Source organism: Geotrypetes seraphini, chromosome 1 (assembly GCF_902459505.1).
Source record: "Geotrypetes seraphini chromosome 1, aGeoSer1.1, whole genome shotgun sequence".
Classification (NCBI taxonomy): domain Eukaryota; kingdom Metazoa; phylum Chordata; class Amphibia; order Gymnophiona; family Dermophiidae; genus Geotrypetes; species Geotrypetes seraphini.
In genome coordinates, this window is record NC_047084.1 from 373,037,825 (window position 1) to 373,057,271 (window position 19,447).

The 19,447-nt window shown below is 44.9% G+C and overlaps 1 protein-coding gene across 2 annotated transcripts in view; it reads right to left on the reverse strand.

The window, feature by feature from the left end:
* Positions 1-1,296: 1,296 nt before the first annotated feature.
* The window catches only part of NOA1 (nitric oxide associated 1), a 65,524-nt gene continuing 47,373 nt past the window's right edge, over positions 1,297-19,447 (reverse strand). Inside the window, exons 5-7 of one of the 2 annotated variants that reach the window (XM_033915318.1) lie at positions 9,184-9,300; positions 2,301-2,418; positions 1,297-1,807 (exon numbers count right to left, since the gene is read on the reverse strand). In XM_033915318.1, coding sequence (XP_033771209.1) covers positions 1,563-1,807; positions 2,301-2,418; positions 9,184-9,300 — 480 coding nt within the window. In that variant the 3' untranslated portion in view covers positions 1,297-1,562. Of the gene's footprint in view, positions 1,808-2,300; positions 2,419-9,183; positions 9,301-9,486; positions 9,558-19,447 lie in introns of those variants that run through there. The other variant, XM_033915329.1, reaches the window with a different exon arrangement.

Genomic DNA, 19,447 nt, shown 5'->3' on the forward strand with positions numbered 1-19,447 from the left:
TGATGTGTCTGGCTTTTTGGGCTCGAGCATCTTGAAAGTATAACTTGTTAGACATGTTCTTATCAGGTCACTGCATTTGAGCCAGGAATTTAGTTTGTCTTTACCCGAGCTAAAAGACTGAAGAATTACTACAATGCAGTAATCTTTTAATAGTAGAGTTTCTGGCTTTGGAAACAGCTTCCCCTTGAGTTGAAACCTGAAGTGAAGTATTTGTGATTTCTACACCTGCTGGGGGCATTCAGGCCAATCAGAAGCCCCTTTTTGATGCATCTGGGGAGGGGCCTGAGGCTCTGATTGGCCCAAGTTAAGGCCCCACCCATGGGAGGAGCCTTATATAACCTGGGCCAATCAGAGCCTCAAGCCTCTCTCTGGGGAGAAGAATTCCCTTAGATGACACAGGCAGCTGGCAGGAGTGGGTCTGTCTGCCTCCTGCTCTTCATCTTTGAGGTAAGGGGGCAGTGGGAGAGTGCAGGGAGTGGTGGGGGGGTTACTTGCCAGTGGGAGAGAGTGGGCATCTCTCCTGCTGGGGGGGAAGGGGTGGTTACATGCCAATGGGAGAGAGTGGGCATCTCTCCTGCTGGTTGGGGGGGGTCATTTGGGTAAGGTCAGACAGTGCAGATGGCTTTTCTAGCAGTTTCTGACACTGACCGGCACCCCTGGACCAGTCGCTTTTTTTAGTTGCCAAAAGCCAACGCCGCCTTTTAAAAATGGCTCAGCCTTTTTGAAACATCCACCGGAGGGCTCATTTCAATGTTGAAGAGCCCATTTACAGGTCAGTGCCGGAGACTGCTAGAATCCTCACTAAAGAGGGAGATAATCACTTCTGACAATCCGTCACTAAACTGCTTACAGGCTAAACTGCCCGAAAACAGTTTAGTGACGGCGTTAAAGTTTTGAGAATCTAGGCCTCGATTCCTTCTCCAATTTGCTCATACATCCCAACCCATGACTCCCCCATTGTTATTGCTAACGCCCTTAGTAGTTGTCAGCAGATAATAACAGCAGTTATGACGCATCAGGAAAGAGAGGCACACCCAGGCTGCCACGGATACCGTTTCTAGTTTAATTTAACCCAATTTCCTGTAGCGATTCTGCACAGAATGCCTTGCTCCTTTCCTATTCAACAGTATCAGAGGAAATATTGCAACGCTGGTTATAACCAAGATTTATCATAATAATAATATGTAGTGCTGCCAGTTTTTATGTAACTTTGTTCAATGTTTGTACTTTTAGTATGTTTTGATTACATTTTTATTTCTCATGTTTTATTGAGCACTGCTTAGAATTTTAGATAGGTGGTTTATAAATAACTAAATAAATTTATTATAAACAGAAGAAAACTTTCATGGCAGGGGTCAAACAGTTGGTATGGTTAGTACCCAGTCATCACACAATCTCTTATAAATCAGAAAGTGGCAATATAAACTACTTGATAAAAAGAATTGTCAGACTTTAAACAGTATTTAGACCATACGAGACTGCTAGAGGTATTCTCCCGTCATTCACATGCAGTTTTAATTACAAGTATGTGCAAAATATATTTCAAATTTTTCACTGATATTTTATCCTAGGTACTTAATAAACTTCTTTTTTCTCACTAGCTGCTTTGATGCTCCTGAACGTAAGTTGCTCACGAGAGATGGTGGTCTTTTAGTTTTATAAAATGGAGTGCTTTTAATACGCTCCCCTTTCACATGGACTATAGAGGGCAAGAGAGGAGGCTGACGTATCATCAGAGTGGTCCCTCTAGGAGTGTACCCTCGTAGACACAGTTTATCTCCAGAATGAGCAGTTACAGCAACCCAACCTGTGTGAATATAACAACATAAAATGTCAAAAACAGAATCTACTAACACACACTTTTAGAAATTATTTATTAGCCAGAAATATTTCTTATTATCTTGTAGGCTTATCCACATCAGCTATATGATAAAGGCTGATAGTCTCAAGACTTGTCGAAGGATCTAAGACCCTAAGTAAGCAAAAACTAAGGTATAATTTACTAATTGTGTATGCTCAAATTTGAGCGAGTAAGCAAATTTTCTCATATTTAACGATACACCAAATGCCAACTTAAGCCACAACCACACACAGAATTCTCCATTCCACTTAACCCCCTTCTATCTACTCTCTGCCTTTCAGACCCAATCCCTTAATCTCCACCTCATTGCAGTTCTAATCCATCTGCCTCCATCTGTATTTCAGGATATTTATTATTCAATTTCTAACATCCCAGCAGTCGTCACATTGCAATCATTTTCAAAAGAGTAAAGTCTGCTTTTTGATGGATACATATTTACCAGCCGTGGAAAGTTTGATATCAGCCACTGCTTCAAGTGTGCCAATTCCTTCCAGTGTGATATCCTGGGGAACAAGAGGAGGGAACTCTTTCATTCGCTCTTCATCACCAATCGGAACCTAAAATACAATCAAGGGTACAGATATTGGGTTCTAACTATGAAATTATGCACTGAAACAACAGGGAAACTTTAACTGATATATTCCAAATGATATTTCATTTTTTAAAAGTTACAGCAAAATCCCCAAACGTTCCAAAATCAGATCTCACCACAAATGTACTATCTTTGTACTTACAGTGTTCTGTTATAAAAATGTAAGCATCTCACATTTTCTACTAGCAAAAGAACTATGATGTTTAAACTGTTTTGTGAAGTTTAATAGCTCCAATGCAATGTTATGTACTGGTATATAAAAAGACAGGTTCGACTCTTAAACTTGCCTACTGTTCTTTGTGCACATCCTTGCAGATGATGCCAAGGTAACATTTATAGCCCAGTGTTCTCCCTAGGGCCCTTTAGCTGGGCGGTCCGCCCAGCTAATTTAGACAAGCGCCCAGCTATCATCTGCTGCTGCCGCCGCTGCTGAACATTAAAAAAAAAAAAATGGCTTGGAGATTTCAGCCCGTAGCGAGCTTATGCTCCGGGGCTCTATTGGGGGAAATGCTGCCGGGTCCTGCCTTCGCAGAAACAGAAAGTAGGCAGGACCCGGCAGCAGGAAGAGCAAATGCTTCACTAACCTGTCTCCCGCCTTAGCCCGTAGCGAACGCTTGCTTCAGGGCTCTCAACATGTGCGTGCCGGCTTCCCTTTTCTTCCCTCCGAAACAGGAAGTTATGTCCGGGGCGGGGAGGGGGGAAGAGAAGGGAAACCGGCACACATGTCAGAGCCTTGGAGCATGAGTTCGCTACGGGCTAAGGCTGGAAACTTACAATTTGTTGCTGCTGGGTCCTGCCTACTTTCTGTTTCCGCGAAGGCAAGACCCGGCAGCACTTCTCTACATCGCTCCTTAGTTTTTATAAAGTGGTGCAGTGAGGGGCCATCGGCTGTGGTTACCACAGCCAGCACTTTACTGGCGCAGGCAGTAGCAGCAGGAGGATGATGATGGTGGCCTTATGTAATCAATGAGGCGAGCCCAGCGGTGGCGCTGCAGTGTCTGCGGGAGGCGTGCGAGAGTGTGACAGCCGCCCTGGAGCCATTGCACTTCAACAAACTGGACTTTGGTGAGACCGGCGTGCTCAATCACTTCTACAACACAGGTGCACGGGAAGCGCGAGAGTGGGGGTAGAAAGTGGCCAGAGTGAGAAGGTATCAGGCCCCGTGGGGTTGTATATGGGGTTTTTATTACTTATAACCAGCTGAATTTCAAAATAAAAGTGTGAGCAGAGTGGCTGTACTGCTATAAATAATTCGTTTAAAAAGTGCACTAACGAATTGCCATCTTAATGGAAATTCTTGCAAGCCCCCTTGTTAATACTGCTGTTTTCTTGGTAGTTATTTCAGCTGGGGTTTTTTGTTTTTTTTGGCAGCTCAGAAGAGCCAAACTGAGCAGTCTTTTACCTCTCCTTTACTGTCACTACAGAATTTGCTTTTTCTTCATTGTCATTTTCAGAGCCCCCCACTTTCACAACTGGGCCTTCCTCCCACAAAAGGACAAACGGTGAGTGAGAAGTGTAACCATCACATTGCCCTGTCCAGAAGGCTGAGCCAATCTTCCATGTCTGCTTTCAAAGTCTGTTCAGAAAAATCTAAAGTTGGAAAAACTGAATTGAAGTTTTCCCCATGAATTTGATTGTACTTAATCAGAAAATAATTTTTTTTTTAAATTTGAAAGCCCTTCCTGGGGTCCCTCAAAGTCACTGATTACAAAGCTCCATTTTTCTTAAAATTTGCTATTATTTTTATTAATGAAGCAATTTTCTTGGTATTATAGCTATAACTGTTTAGATTGCTGCAGCTGCCAATGCTCCTGGAGGGAGGTTTGTCGGTCATCTCACGGTGGGGTTCGTATGGAAGGGAGAGATAGGAGGGTCAGCGGGGTGGGGGAGGGGGGGTAGAAGTGGGCTGCTCTGGTTGCTCCAAGGCCTAGCGTCATTAACTTCTTTGGGCAGTGTTTACAATTTGCTGCTGTTGCCAGCTTCAGGCCTTCCTCTCTGCCGAATCCTGCCTAATTCCTGTTTCCATGAAGGTAGAATCCAACAGCCGGCAACAGCAGCAAATTGTGAATGCTGCTGCTACTGCCCGAAGAAGTTCATGACCGGGGATGGGGTGACAGAAGGAGGAAAGGGAGCAGAGGGTGGAGAGAATTGCTGCACGCAACTGGAGGGAGAAAGAAAGGGAGAAGGAAGATGGGGGAGGGTGGGAAAGGAAGGAATGAAAAGAGATGCCAGGGCATGGAGGGGGAGGGAGAGATGGAAGAAAAGGAGAGAGATGCCAGGGAATCAGGGAAGGGAAGGAGACAGAGATGCCAGCCTGTGGGGTGGGAAGGAAAGAAAGGAGAAGAGAGAGATGCCAGAGGAGGTGGTGAAAGAGAGAGAAAAATGGAGAGCTGGCAGAGCTGAAATCAATCATGTACAAAGGAGAGACGGGGCACAGGATAGACAGTTTATGGAAGGCGCATAGGAAGAGGGAAGATACCATATGGAACAGGGAGAGGGCAGACAGTGAATGGAAAGGGCTGATGCTGCATGGAAGACGAGAGAGGACAGATGCTGGCTAGAAAGAAGAGAGTGAAGACAAGATGATTAAAGCAGAAATGACAAAAGATAGAAAAAATATTTTTTGTTGCTTTAGATAAAATAATATTGTAGTTGTATTGATAAAACTTTTAGAAACAGAAAATAAGGTAATCTTTTTACTGGACTTATTTTAATACATTTTTTACTAACTTTTAGAGACCAAAACCCCCTTTCTCAGGTCAGGACAGTATAATGTAACAGCAGTATACTATATTGACCTGAAGAAGGAGGCTGTGGCCTCTGAAAGTTAATTGAAAAATTGATTAGCCCAATAAAATGGTATATTCTTATCTTCAATTTATGTTTTATTTTTATTTGTTAATTTGTAAAGTGGTGATTGTTATGTATCAGTTTCTTCAAATTTACATTTACTGTCTTTATATTTTGCACAGTATTAGGGGACAAATGTCACTGTTTCTGTGGTGGAAGATTCTGGTTTCTTGGTGGTTCAGTTTAATTTTAGTCTACATATTTTTATTTTGTGATTATTCCATATTGGGCAAGGGTGTATCTGTGTTCTGTGTGTATGAAAAGGACATGGTTTTCTGTTAGCATCGACTGTACAGGATCAATTGATTGTGCAGGATCTGGTTTGTTTAGTTTTACAGTGTGTGTATTGGTGTTCTAGTGCTCACTGCAGTGTTTAAGATGCTGCCTTGTCCTAGGTGTACCCTTGTTGTGTGACTCATGGATTATTACTAAAAAATAACTTTTTTATATAGAGGAGAGGGTTGTTAAAAATGTTTAGCACTGGCTGTCATATATACTAGGTACGCCACTGGATTTAATGACCCTATTCTAACCACCAAATTTCCCCGTCCCGCCCCACCCGGTGACTTTTTCATGCCACCCGGCTGAAAAAAATTTCTGGGGAGAACACTGTAGCCCATAGAGCAAACAGGTCCAAGCCATAATGCAAAAGCAACTAATACTGGCTAGCTATACATTAATTCCACATGAACAGTTATTCATACTAGAGGATGACACGGTGGCTGTTACCCCTGGTCAGCCACATGGAGCGGTGAATGGCCTTGTCTCCGCAGTTAAGGGAGGGAATGTGCGCGGGGGCACAGATCACGCTACCTCCCTCCATACTGATAGCTGCTGCCGCCGCCCGATCACTGCTGCAGCATCTCCCTCCCTTCATATCACTGCTGCCCAATCGCCACTGCCATCTGAGCATGATTGCCGCCGCCGCATGAGCATCTGCCTCTATGACCCTTACCTTCGTGGCAGGCAATTTCTCTAAATTTGCTTAAGAGCAGCCGCAGCTTTGAAATCATGTGTGGCTGCCTTAAAGGTCATCTCTGATGCAACTGGACGTTGCATCAGAGGCGACCTTTCCTGCAGCCACACGCAACTTCAACGCTCCAGCTGCTCATAGGAAGCAAATTTAGAAACTGCCTGCCACGAAGGTAAGGGGCAGGGAGGGAGAAAGGGAGGAAAGGTGGGGTGCGGAGGAACAGACGTTGAAGGGAACTGGGGAAGGTGGGGTGCAGAGGAATAGATGGAAAGGACAGGCACAGTAACAGAGCATATGGAAGAAACAGAGAAAACAGACAGTGGATGGAAGGAAATGAATGAGAAGATGTGGAAAGCAGAAACCAGACAACAAAAGGTAGAAAAAAAGTTTATATTTATTTTATTTTTTTGCTTTAGGATAAAGTAATATATTAGTTGTGTTGATAAAAATTTATAAACAAAGCCCTGCCAAGTGAACATCTCTTTCTCTAATTCAGCAGCCAAAACTTTGATTTATAAGGAAGGAATAAGGTAAATATTGCAGTACTGAGGCTTGTATGGATGCTGTGGGGACAGTGGTCGAGGGGACAGGACAATGGTTGCGGGGATAGGGCAGGGACAGTGGTAACGGGGGCGGAGACAGGGTTGGTGGTCGTGGGGACAAATTTTTCCCCCGTGTCATTCTCTAATTCATACCTGGCCATCCAAATGGTAGTGGAAGATTTGGTTCTTACCTGGATAATCTTCTTTCTGGAAATGGGTATAGGAATCTGGACTCTAGGTCAGACATGGGCAAACTACGGCCCGCAGGCCATACCCGGGTTTAGCTTTTTTTATCCGGCTTGCCGAATTTGTTAGGCCGACCCAGCGGATACAGGGTCATGAGCCAGAGCAGCTCTTACCTGGCATGCTCCTGTGGGTTGCCATGCCGACGGCCCCTCGCGCTGAGAGGAACGGCACCGGAAGCGGCGTGCGGCTGGGCTGATCTGCCAGGTGGGAGGAGGGCAACTCTGGGGGTATGGCTTGTAGCACGAGGTGCGCTCCAATTGGCCGAGCCCCACCACTTCGAACTACAATTCCCAGCGAAGGCCCCAATCACATGGGAAATCTGGCAGTGTGGTTGTCTGGGTTTTCGGGGGAAATTCTGGATTGGGTTAGGCCAGTGATGGGATAATCATGCGCGAGACACCAGTGTGCTGACAATTCAGTGCAAGACAGAAGTGTGCCGCCGAAAAACTTATTTAAGAGCTCCGACGGGGGCTGTGGGAGGGAACCCCCCCACTTTATTGCATAGAGTTTGCGCTGCCATTAGGGGGGTGTGCAACCCCCCATATTATAGGCAAAATGGAACTTTTCCTGAAAAAAATCGGAAACTGTTCCGCTTTGTCTTTAATATGGGGGGTTGCACCCCCTCACTGGCAGTGCGAACACTATGCATTAAAATGTGTGTGGGGATTCCCTCCACCCCCCGTTGGAGCTCTTAAAAAATAAGTTTTTCGGCGGCTTTCGGCAGTGCGCTTCTGTCTTGCGCTGAATTGTCAGCGCGCTGGTGTCTTGCGCGCCACTGACTATGAACCGTTAGGCTTGCTAGATGCTGTGGTAGTGGGCTATGGAGGAGGGTGAGGAGACCGGAGCCAAGATGGAGGTGCTGTTTGTCTGCATGTGTACCGGAAAACTGCCTGCTGGCCCGGCTCCCTGCATCCTCTGCTGTCACAGCTGTTCCTTCACCTTCCCTGTGTTTTGCTAGTGTTCTAAGCTAGTGAAAGCTGTGCAAGCTTGATGGTTGTGGCTGGGATTTTGAAAAGCCCCCTTCTCCTCCACCTTTTTTTTCCTCCTTTCATTTTCTTTGACAACACCCCCTCCCCCCCACTCTGCCAACTTTTAGAACACATTGTGGCCCACGAGTTAAAAAGTTTGCCCACCCCTGCTCTAGGTGCTATTCCCCTGGTCACAAGTTGTTTGCAGAGGCATGTCATCTACATCTTTCGAATCTACCTCCTTCCCCAGTAGGCTGTATGCCATCACAATAAATATGATTTGCCCCTGAAACACAGGTTGTTATAACTTTTTGTGGAAGTCTGGATATTTTACACCTGGTACCTTTTAAATTGGTGAACTTGAATAAAACATCTATTGAGCCTTTTTAAGCTGCCACATTGCTTCTTTTTATCTGTATATGAGGCCAATCTATCATCACTGACTCCCTCTAACCTTCTGTACTTTAAAATATTAAATTGTAGCTCTGTCCCTCTTCACCTTGTGTATTGATTAGTCTGTATGTCTGTCGGTCTAACCCATTATTTTAAATTTTAAATGATATGTTTAAATATATGCTTTTTTTAAATTAATGTTGTATCTCGCTTAGTAAAACTAAATAAGTGATTCATCAAACTAAAATAAAACTTGAAACTTGACAGCACCAGGACAATTTAGCCAAATGGTTAATAATAATAATAATAACTTTATTTTTGTATACCGCCATACCCAGGTAGTTCTAGGCGGTTCAGATCAATTAAACAGAATTTAACAAGAAATTACAATTAATCAGCTTTACAAGCAACGAAGTTGTTGAGGTGAGCATGGGGGGGAGGAGGTGTGTACAGGTCATTGGAGTTAGCAGGGTGGGAGAGAACAATAAGAACACAGTGGGCTGGGAATCTGGGTTCAATTACTAATGTGACTCCTTGTGGCCCTGGGCAAATCCATTGCTCCAAATATAAAACCTTCGATTTTGAGTCCACAAGGGATGGAGAAAGTACCTCCCTATAATAAAACTAATCAAAACTAGATTCAAATACACAATTTCATGATAAAAAATGTTACTACTGTGCAGTCATGAGCCTAATTTATCCAATCTGGATGTCCCATTTCTCTACAGCACTTTAAAAACAGGAAATGACTATCTTACACCAAGTAATGTGTTTCCAGCATGCTTCTGATAGACGTCATCTGCTTTCTCCAAACTGGTAATATGCACTGGCAACAAGTTAGAAGCAATAACTGAAAACCAGGTTGATTTCTCTCCCTGTAAAGAGTAAAAGAGGAACTTAATACACTTACTTTTTGAAAGATTGCTACAAGTTACACTTTCACTGAAAGAGTCTATCAGGTGGACGTTAATAAAAAAGAGACGGTGTCCTTACCATGATATCTTTTCTAGTAGATAGGTATGTCATTCTGGACAAGTGGGTTATCTCCCCATGGTCATGAGCCATATGCAGAAGGATGCCACTCCAGATTTTTTCTGTGATCCTTTTACTTCACTGGGAGCTCTACTGTCACCTATAGATAGTATCCAAGAAAACAAGAGCTCCATCAAAATTATGTGAAGTAAGGACAAAAATGGGAAATTTCCCAAACAAATTAACTATTCTGCTCAAACATACTAACACTTGAACACTCAATGAACAAGTAACAGCCAACAGAAGCATCAAGGGAGCTCCTGTAGACACTATAAAACATATTACACAGAATTCTTCAGAGCCCAAAGGGCTGACTGACATCCAAGAATCAACTTGGAGAAGCAAAAACAGACAGACAGTAGGCAGGTGCAGGAAGGACAGGGCAGGGGTCCAGAATGACACACTTATCTACTGGGAAAGATATTATCATCAAAGTGAGATTTCTAGGGCAAAAGGTATACCATTCTGGACAAGCGGGACGTACAAAAGCAGTCCCTGAAAACTAGGGCGGGCCGACTGCGTTAGTCCGTAATGCTGAAGACCCAAAGGCAGAGAGTCCTCTCTTGCTGCAACTTTCACCCTGTAAAATCCTGCAAATGTGTGTACAGTGGACCAAGTTGCAGTTCTACAAATCTTTTCTGGAGAGAATGCCCTAGCCTCTGCCCATGATGAAGCTACACTTCTAGCCAAATATGCCTTAATAGAAACAGGGGGCTGTTTCCCACAGAGAATGTAGGCTGACAAAATAACCTTACGGATCCATCTAGAAATCGTGGCCTTGGAAGCAGGCACACCTCACTTAGTCAAATGAGTTAGCATAAACAGAGGGTCAGTCTAAACTCATTGGTGACCTCTAGATATCAAAGCAGCACTCTTCTCACATCCCACTTCTTCATCATGCGGTCCTCTTGGAACCTTTAAGCTGGAAGACAGGTAAACGCACCTTTTGATTAACATCAAACGCTGAAACCACCTTCAACAGAAAAGAAGAAACAGTGCATAGGGAGATTCCAGTCTCCGAGACTTTAAGGAAAGTCTCTCTACAACAGACATGTCAAACTCTGGCCCATGGGCCAAATCTGGCCTGCCAGACAATTAAAAAATTTAACTTAAGTTGGCCCACCGGAAGACAGAGTGCAATTCGGGAAGTGCTGCAGAGCATCCCGCTAATTTCGGCAGCCTGCAGAGAGGATCACCGTAATTGTAGGAATCCTTGCAGGCTGTTGTCGTTCAGAGCACCATGTTCCCTCTGACCCGATCCCGCCCCTCCTCTGACGTCACGGGCAAGATCACGGCAGAGGGAACATGGTGCTCAGAATGACGGCAGCCTGCAGGGATCACTACAGCTACGGCGATCCTCTCTGCAGGCTGCCGAAATTAGCGGAAGGTATGACCTTGCTTTAAGGAATTGCTCCTGTCCATTCTTCCCTCCACTGACTGCTGCACATTTTCTGTGTTGTCAAAGTACTCCTCTTCTATGACAAGATTTTCTTTGCTCTCATGTTTCTCTCCCAAACAGTGAATCTTGTTGGGGTTTCTCAATGGTAGTAACTTGACTGTCCACCAGAGAGGTTTCCTTTTTCTTTTCTACTTCTTGAACTCTGTTTCTTTCCTCTAATTTTAAATTAAAAACCTAGGTCTTCCATTTCCAGGGAAGCCTGCATGAAGGCCACCAGTTTCTTTTTTTTAAACTCATGCAGTTCAAGGGCATGAGGAAATTCTCTCTCCAGTGCTTCTGCCTCAGGCAACTGTTTTCCACCAACTTTTTCCCCCAGTAGTTCAGGGAGATGATCTTCTAAAATTTAGAGGTTGTAACCCTATACTTCTACTAAGACTAAGAGGTCCTTTTAGTAAGGTGCCCATTTAGCATGCGCTAAATCAGTTAGCACGCACTAAATCGGTTAGCGTACCTTAATAAAAGGACCCCTAAGTATTTTAATAAAAAATTTGGCCCATGACTTACCCTATGTTTTAGATTTTGGCCCCTTATATGATTGAGTTTAACACATCTGCTCTACAAGAAAGAGCCTGGAACAGTCACACAAGCAAGGAGGAAGTAGATGGAGCTGGCTGAGTGACTAAATTCAATTCATGCAGCAACTCCAAAATAAGATCTGGCAAGGCAGCAGACTTACATAAACGCAGAACCGTGGGATCGTCCTTGGGTTTTAAAACCAAAGTAGGATCTAAAGAGCTAGTGTACATTCCCGGGTCCCTTGCCATGGGCGAAGATTTGCAGAAAATAAGGGATCAGTAAAATGATTATCATCATCTATATCCCCTGGAAAGAGGTTTCTCAAGTCCTGAACAGTGGTAGACTGTGAAGACAACATGCCTTGTGAGGCTATGCAATGAGGAGAGAAGTCCGACAAGCACCGGGACTGTGCAGGTGAAGCACAGCTCTCGTGAAAGGCTTTCCACAAAAATTTCAAAAGGTCCGAGAAGGCATCTGGACCAGGGGACACTGAGTCACCCTTTGACGACTCTACTTTGCATTTCTTGGGCTGCGGGGCGTCCGCGTCCTTATGTAGAGAACAGTCTGAAAAACAGAAAATGTCACCCCAATGGGCCAGGTGCCCTTTTTGTCACCCAAGTCTACAGAAGAGAGGTTAAGCTGGTTGCTGCTGCCTCTCCAGTCCACGTCACGTAGCAAAAGGACTCTCCTGGCAAGAATTTGGGGTAGAAGAATGTGAGGACTCCATCCCAACCAATTTTGAGGCAAAAAATGAAATTTTGGAAGTACAGGGAACTTTTTTAAAAAAAAAAAGATTGCTAAAAATCCAAGATAATCATTGTCAAGATTTTCACTCCTAAAATCGCTAAAAAAAACCCCAAACTTACTAAAGTTAAAAATCTGCAAATTTAGGATTTTTCAGATGGAGGAACACAGGAAAACATGCAGAAATCCTCAAAAACCTTTTTTTTTAGACCCCCTCCCCGATTCACCTCATAGGCTGTAACAGCCTTACTCACTGTGACCCTTGCTGGCAATGTGCTGCAACCTGCCTCAGTTCTTTACAGTAGCTGGAAAGGAGAAGAATCACTGCCTCATGCTGGAAATGCCTCTTCAACACTGATCTTCGGGCCTGCAAGTCAGACATGGTGTCTGACTGTACCCCCACCCAGTGGACTGATGGATGCACTAACAGAAAGAGGGCGGGAAATGTAGCCGCACAATCTGTGAGACACCGCTGAACCTCCTAAGGACACGTAACAGCCTGCGCTCAAACTCTGAGCTTCAAAAATACTTGTGCAGGCTAGCTAACAGGTACCACCAGTGATTAGCCTGTGTGAGCTGCAGACTAGAGCAGTGGATCCCAGTTCAAATTCTACTGTCTACTATACAAAGTAACACACGGAACAGCACCCAGCTACCTAAACAACAGACAGATTAAGGAGAACTCAGAGCCTATTCATTTACCCCCCTCTCAATGGTACACGACGAAAGAAACTATACGACAGCCTTTTAGCGACACAGGCAGCAAAGATTGACACTACCATCTCCAATCTACTGATCAAATCAAGACATTAAAGTATTCCGAAAAGAAATCAAAACTCATCTCTTCAAAACACACTTCCCATCATCTTAACCTCACTATAGCACTAGAAAATACTCTAATGAACACCACCACCACCACCATAGCAATACCTCAACATTGTACAACTCACTTCAGAATCCCGACTGTATTATTTCTATTCATCACAACAACCGATCACTATCTACTATTTGCTTTCAATTTCTCCTGGAAATGTCCAGACTAACATTTGTAACTTGATGCATTCTTGATTCTATGTACTGTAATGCTCCTGGAAATGTCCAGTCTTCTAACTTGTAATCCGCTTAGAACCGCAAGGCACAAGCGGAATAGAAATCACTTATGTAATGTAAGTGGTCCCCAACCCTGTCCTGGAGGACCACCAGGCCAATCGGGTGTTTAAGCTAGCCCTAATGAATATGCATGGAGCAGATTTGCCTGCCTATCACTTCCATTACATTCAAATCTCTCTCATGCATATTCATTAGGGCTAGCCTGAACACCCGACTGGCCTGGTGGTCCTCCAGGACAGGGTTGGGGACCACCGGACTAGAGTATGACACAGGGACAATTTTGCCCCCATCCCCGCAGGAACTCAATTTCCCTGTCCCATCCCCATGAGTTCTCGCTGTCATTGTCCCTGCCCTATTCCTGTAAGCTCTGCCTTGACCACCCAAACCTCGAACACTTATGATTTAAAGTGTTTGAGGCTTGTGCAGATGAGGACGGAACTTGCAGGAATGGGACAGGAAAAGAACTCGCAGAGACAGGACAGGAATATGAGTTCTCATGGGGACAGGGAAAAATTTGTCCCTGTGTCATTCTCTACTGCAGACCTCAGTCAGATTTTTTTCTATGCAGGCAGAGCTGAAACCAAGGTGAACGCTCAGAGCATTGAAAACACCTAATCACAGTTGAAAATATCAGAGGAGAGCAAAACAAAAACACTCCTTCTGTCTCGCATGTAGAAGGGACAAAACTGCAGGTGGCAGGAAAGAGGATCACAGAAGGAGGCAGTGAAGTAGGAGGATCACAGAAAAAATACGAAGTGAATTCCTTCTGCGTATGTCATGGCCATGGGGAGATAACCCGCTTGTCCAGAATGACACACCTAGTGCAGTGGAAAGCAGAGTTACTTACCATAATAGGTGTTATCCAGGGACAGCAGGCAGATATTCTCACACATGGGTGACATCACTGACGGAGCCCCAGTACGGACACTTCAAAAGTGCATCGCCACTTTAAGTCTTTAGAAAGTTTGCAATAGCCTGCACCGTGCATGTGCGAGTGCCTTCCCGCTCAACGTAGACATGCGATCCCTCAGTTAAAATAAGCTAGCTAAGAAGCCAACCAGGGGAGGTAGGTGGGTTATGAGAATATCTGCCTGCTGCCCCTGGAAAACACCCAGGACAAGCAGGCAGCAAATTCTCACACACGGATGGTCTCCATGCTAACTAGAATGGGATGGTGGGAGTTGGCCTTCAGGAAAATAAATTTTGTAAAACAGACTGGCCGAAGTGCCCATTCCGTATAGAAAAAGTTTCCAGGCAGTAATATGAAGTGAAAGTATGAATTGAGGACCAGGTGGAAGCTTTACAGATTTCCTCAATAGCAGTAGATCTAAGGAAAGCTACAGAAGCTGCCATTGCTTGGACTTTGTGAGCTATGACATGATTCTCCAGTTGCAGTCCAGTCTGAACATAGCAGAACAATACACAGGCAGCCAACCAATTGGAAATCGTTCTTTTGAAAACAGGATGCCCCAACTTGTTAGGATCAAAAGAGAGGAAAAGTTGGGGAGATGTTCGATGATAATTTGTCATGTCTATGTAATAGGCCAAAGCATGCTTACTGTCTAATGCTGACATGGGCAAAATCCAGCCCGTTTAGGTTTTTAATACAGCCTGCTGGCCATCTCGTGCATTCGTTTGGTCGTTCCGTCAAAGGTGGGTGGTGGGATGAGAGAAGGAACTGTCCGGAGCCGATCACTCATGACTTGTAGGAACTGCCGACGCCGGCAACGTCAAAGTGACTTTTTTTGAAGGTAGGTTGGGGAGGGGTGAAGCCGGAGAGGGAAAGGTTAGTTGGTTATCAGGCATCTGCTTCCTGCAGTTTGCCCATGCTCGGAGACCTTGATACGTCAGGCTGAGGTGCTCACGTTAGAGTTATCCATAAGCTGCTTGGGGGAGGGGGCGCAGGACCGAACTACTGTACTCCTCTTCCCACACTGCAGCTCGTGAGAGGCCTCGCGCATATCCAGCATTGGCTACTGGCAGTCTTTAGGGGTGGGACCAGTGGAATTATAATTCGAAGTTCTCTGACTTCCAGGAGCTTAACTGCTGTTCTCTGGAAGTTTTACAAGCAGTCTAGTGAGAGTTTTTCAACGGGAGGCAATTATGGATTTTTGAGTCACCCCTGATGCAGCAAGGATGCAAAACAAAGATTTCTTTTTCAGGTGAAGCAATTTGAAGTCTGAATGTATGACTGGAGCCAGGAGCAGAGTGGTGAATCAACGGAGGAGATTGCTGAGAGAAAGAGAAGGGCAGGTGGGAGAGGGGGCAAGACAGGTGGGATTGTGGGGAGTGTGTGAGGAGGGAAGGGCAAGCAGGATGTGAGGGGTGTGTGTCAGTAGTTGCTGGGTAGTCTGTGAGAGGGATACACGGAGGCGCAGGAATGGTTGCTCACGGCACTTGTAACTCTAGGAGTTACCCCCCTTCGTCGCCCCCCCCCAGTCACCTGGTCCCCGTGTCAAATTTAAGAACCCACTGTGGCCCACGAGTCAAAAAGTTTGCCCACCCCTGGTTTAGAGTGTGAAGAGCCATTTTTTCTGGGTGAGAGTGAGGCTTAGGGAAAAAAACTGGAAGAACAATCAACTGATTGGGATGAAATTCCATCACAACTTTCGGTAGAAACTTTGGATGTGTGCGCAGAACTTTATCATGGTGAAAAACTGTGAAAGGTGGATCTGCCACTAATGCTTGCAGCTCACTGACTCTCCTGGCAGAAATGAGTGAAATAAGAAAAACAACTTTCACGGTGAGAAACTCGAGATTAACCTGGAAAAAACTACATTAAGGTCCCAGACTGCTGGAGGAGGTTTGAGATGTGGTTTCACATTTAAAAGTCCTTTCATGAAGAGCAGTGAGAGGTTTTCCCTCAACTGGAAGGTGAAAAGCTGTAATAGCACTGAGATGGACTCTGATAGATGTAGATTTGAGTCCAGAGTCCAAGAGATGTAGCAAATCAACTGACAAGGAGGTAGGATTGTGATGATGCAGAAGACACCAGGAAGAAAACATAGTCCACTTTTGCTGATAACATTGTTGAGTGGTTGGTTTCCTAGAGGCGTCAATCACACAATCAAGCACTCAGTGAAGACTCTGGGAGAAGATGCCAGGCCAAACGAAAGTACTTTGTATTGGTAATGGCGCTGATTCTCTTGGAAGCGAAGGTATTTTCGGGAAGCCAGATGGATTGGTATACGAGTATATGCTTCCTTGAGATCCAGAGAGCATAGCCATTCATTCTGAGCCAGTAGGGGATAAAGAAGAGCAAGAGAGAGCATTCGGAATTTCTCCTTGATGAGAAATTTGTTGAGATCTCTGAGATCCAGAATGGGTCGCAGACCTTCCGTCTTCTTTGGAACTAAAAAATAGCTGGAATAGAAAGAATCTCTGATTGTGCTGAGAGAGGGGAACTTCCTCGATGGCATTGAGAAGAAGGGACTGAACCTCCTGGAGAAGAAGAGAGGACTGGGCAGGGTTTGAAGCAGACTCTCTTGGAGGATGATCTGGAGGAAGGGTGTGGAAGTGAAGAACGTAACCTTGACGAATGATGTTTAACACCCAGATATCAGAGATGATGAACTCCCAACGATTAATGTAATATTCAAGCCGCCCCCTATCAGCTGAGGAAGAGAATGGAGAGTGGGAACTGTGGCTATGGGAACATGTCAAAAAGGCTGCGCAGGTTTCTGAGCAGCCAGTTGCTTAGGTTGTTAACGAGGTGGTTGCTTCTGCCTTCTAGGTGGAGGAGGAACAGGAGGAGCAGTCTTAGCAGCAAACCTATGTTGGTAAGAAGAGGCAGGCTTGAATGGTCGAGAGGCCTGAGGCTTCTTTTTAGGTTTCATCAATGTGTCCCATCTGATCTTATGGGCACAGAGTTTTTGTGTGGCAGTGTCGGTAGTCATCAAAAAGTTCATTACCCAGACAAGGAGCATTGGCCAGACAATCTTGGTGGTTAACATCCAGGTCAGAGACCTGCAACCACGGAAGACGTTGCATAGCCACCAAAATGGCTGCTGCCTGAGAGGTGAGCTCAAACATGTTATAGGTGGACCTCACAATATATTTGCGAAGTTAAAGAATAGTGGAGACAAGATTTTGAAAAAAAGACTTAAGTCTTACATGTAGGAATGTATTTCTGGAAAGAGGAAAATTGCTTGACCAGGTGTTTCAGATAGCAGGAAAAATAAAAATTGTGTAATTTCCTACTCTGTTTTCTAACATTGTGTTTTGGTAAAGGCGTCCTCCAAATTTATCCATTGTGCAGCCTTCTCTGCTAGGAGGAACGGATGCATAGACACTGGCCCCAGAAGACTTTTTCAAAGTAGATTCCACTACAAGTGACTCATGAGGAAGTTGAGGCTTGTCAAAGCCTGGAAGTGGTACCACTTTGTAGTGATTCTAATTTCTTAGGAGTCACCGGAATTGAAAGAGGAATCTCTAAGTTTTTGAAAAAAGTCTCTCTCAGGATGGCATGAAGAGGCAGCTTTAACATCTCTTTAGGAGGTAAGTCATAATCTAATGTCTCTAAATATTCTTTGCTATATTTAGAGTCCGCCTCCAATGAAATGTCCAGATCCTTACCCATCTGGCAGAGAAATCTGGAGAAAGTAAGTTTCTCAGATGGAGAAGCTCTAGTTCAGGGGTGTCTAACCTGCGGCCCAAGGGCCACATGCGACCCCGTGAAGTATTTTGTGCGGTCCCAGTCCAGGGCGATGCAGTGTTTTCCTCTGCTGCCCCCGGGTGTTTACCATCTTGTCGGCTCCCTCCTCTGTCTTGCTGCAGCATTTGTGCAGCCCCAGAAACATTTTTTTCGGCCAATGCGTCCCAGGGAAGCCAAAAGGTTGGACACCCCTGCAAGTTGGAAAATGACGAGGTAAACTTTAAGCAGAAGAGTCCTCCTCGGTGGTAGATGGTGGCTCCGGGTTAGAATCTCCCAACAAATCAGAATCTTGGATAGAGAAGATTTATGATGGGAACGGTGCCGGAGAGTCGGGTGTTTCAGTATGCTTAGACTTATGTGAGACCTTACCTGTCCTCACTGGAGTGACCTCTCGAGAAGTCTGAGTCAAGGAAGAATGGTGCCGTGATGGTGGATTGCTTGACTCCCTACTTGAGGACATCCGCACCGGTGCAGCATCCAATATAGGCGGCGCTGGCGCCATAAGCAGCTCAGACTGGACCCGCACCAGAAGAGTCAGTGTCGAAAGTGGCACAAGCTGGGTCGGCACCAACAATTGAAAATGCTCCCCTAATTCTTCCCTAAGCAAGTTGTCTATTTTTTGCTTTAGGGAAAACACCGGTACTGTTGGCTTTTTCGCCAGTACCACTGGTACCGTAACACAGTCCGGAGATGAGGAGGCACTCACCTTGTGCACTTACGGGACTTTTGCGAGGTTGGCATGACTTGGCTCAATGCCGCTTTGACTTGCGTCCCGGAGGGGGAAGTGGAAGGCTTCTTAGCCGGCTTACCCAACGGGATGGTATATTGCAACACTGGTGAATCTGCTGGCACCGGAGATCTCAGTATCTTTTCGTCAGCATGGTCGGAGTCGCTGTTGAAGAGGGCTCATCTTCCATGGCGACACCAAAGAGCTGTTTCTGCTGCAGAAGACGATTTTTCAAAGGCCTCTTCTGTAATGAAGAGCAGTGCATGCAAGTCTCGGGACAGTGCTTGGGCCCCAAACACTGGAGACACCAGCGGTGAGGGTCAGTGACAGAGATAGCCCAAGCACAGCGACCACTTTTTAAAACCCGTTGGGAGGTGTGTCATGAACAGGAAAAATGCATCTGCTAAATTGAACACAATGATTAAGGCAGACAAAGAGGCCCCGCCGGGCTGAGAGCCCGCGAATGGAAAAATGAAGTTCTTTCTTTTTATATTGTCAAATATATATATAAAAACAACAGAGAAAAGAAAAGAAACTATGACTAAAAAGTCAAAAAGCAGGAAGGCAGTGAAAAGGAAAAATTTCAATGGCCGTTGAAACGCGACTTCTTAGCTCCGCAGAAACTAAGAAACTGAGGGACCACGCGCCTATGTCAGGTCGGCTTATCTTAAAAAACAGATTAAAAAACAATTTTTAAATTTAGAAAAAGATTAAAATTTTAGAATTAAAACTTATAGAAAAATGGGAATATTCTATTCAACAAGAAAGCACAGTTACTTA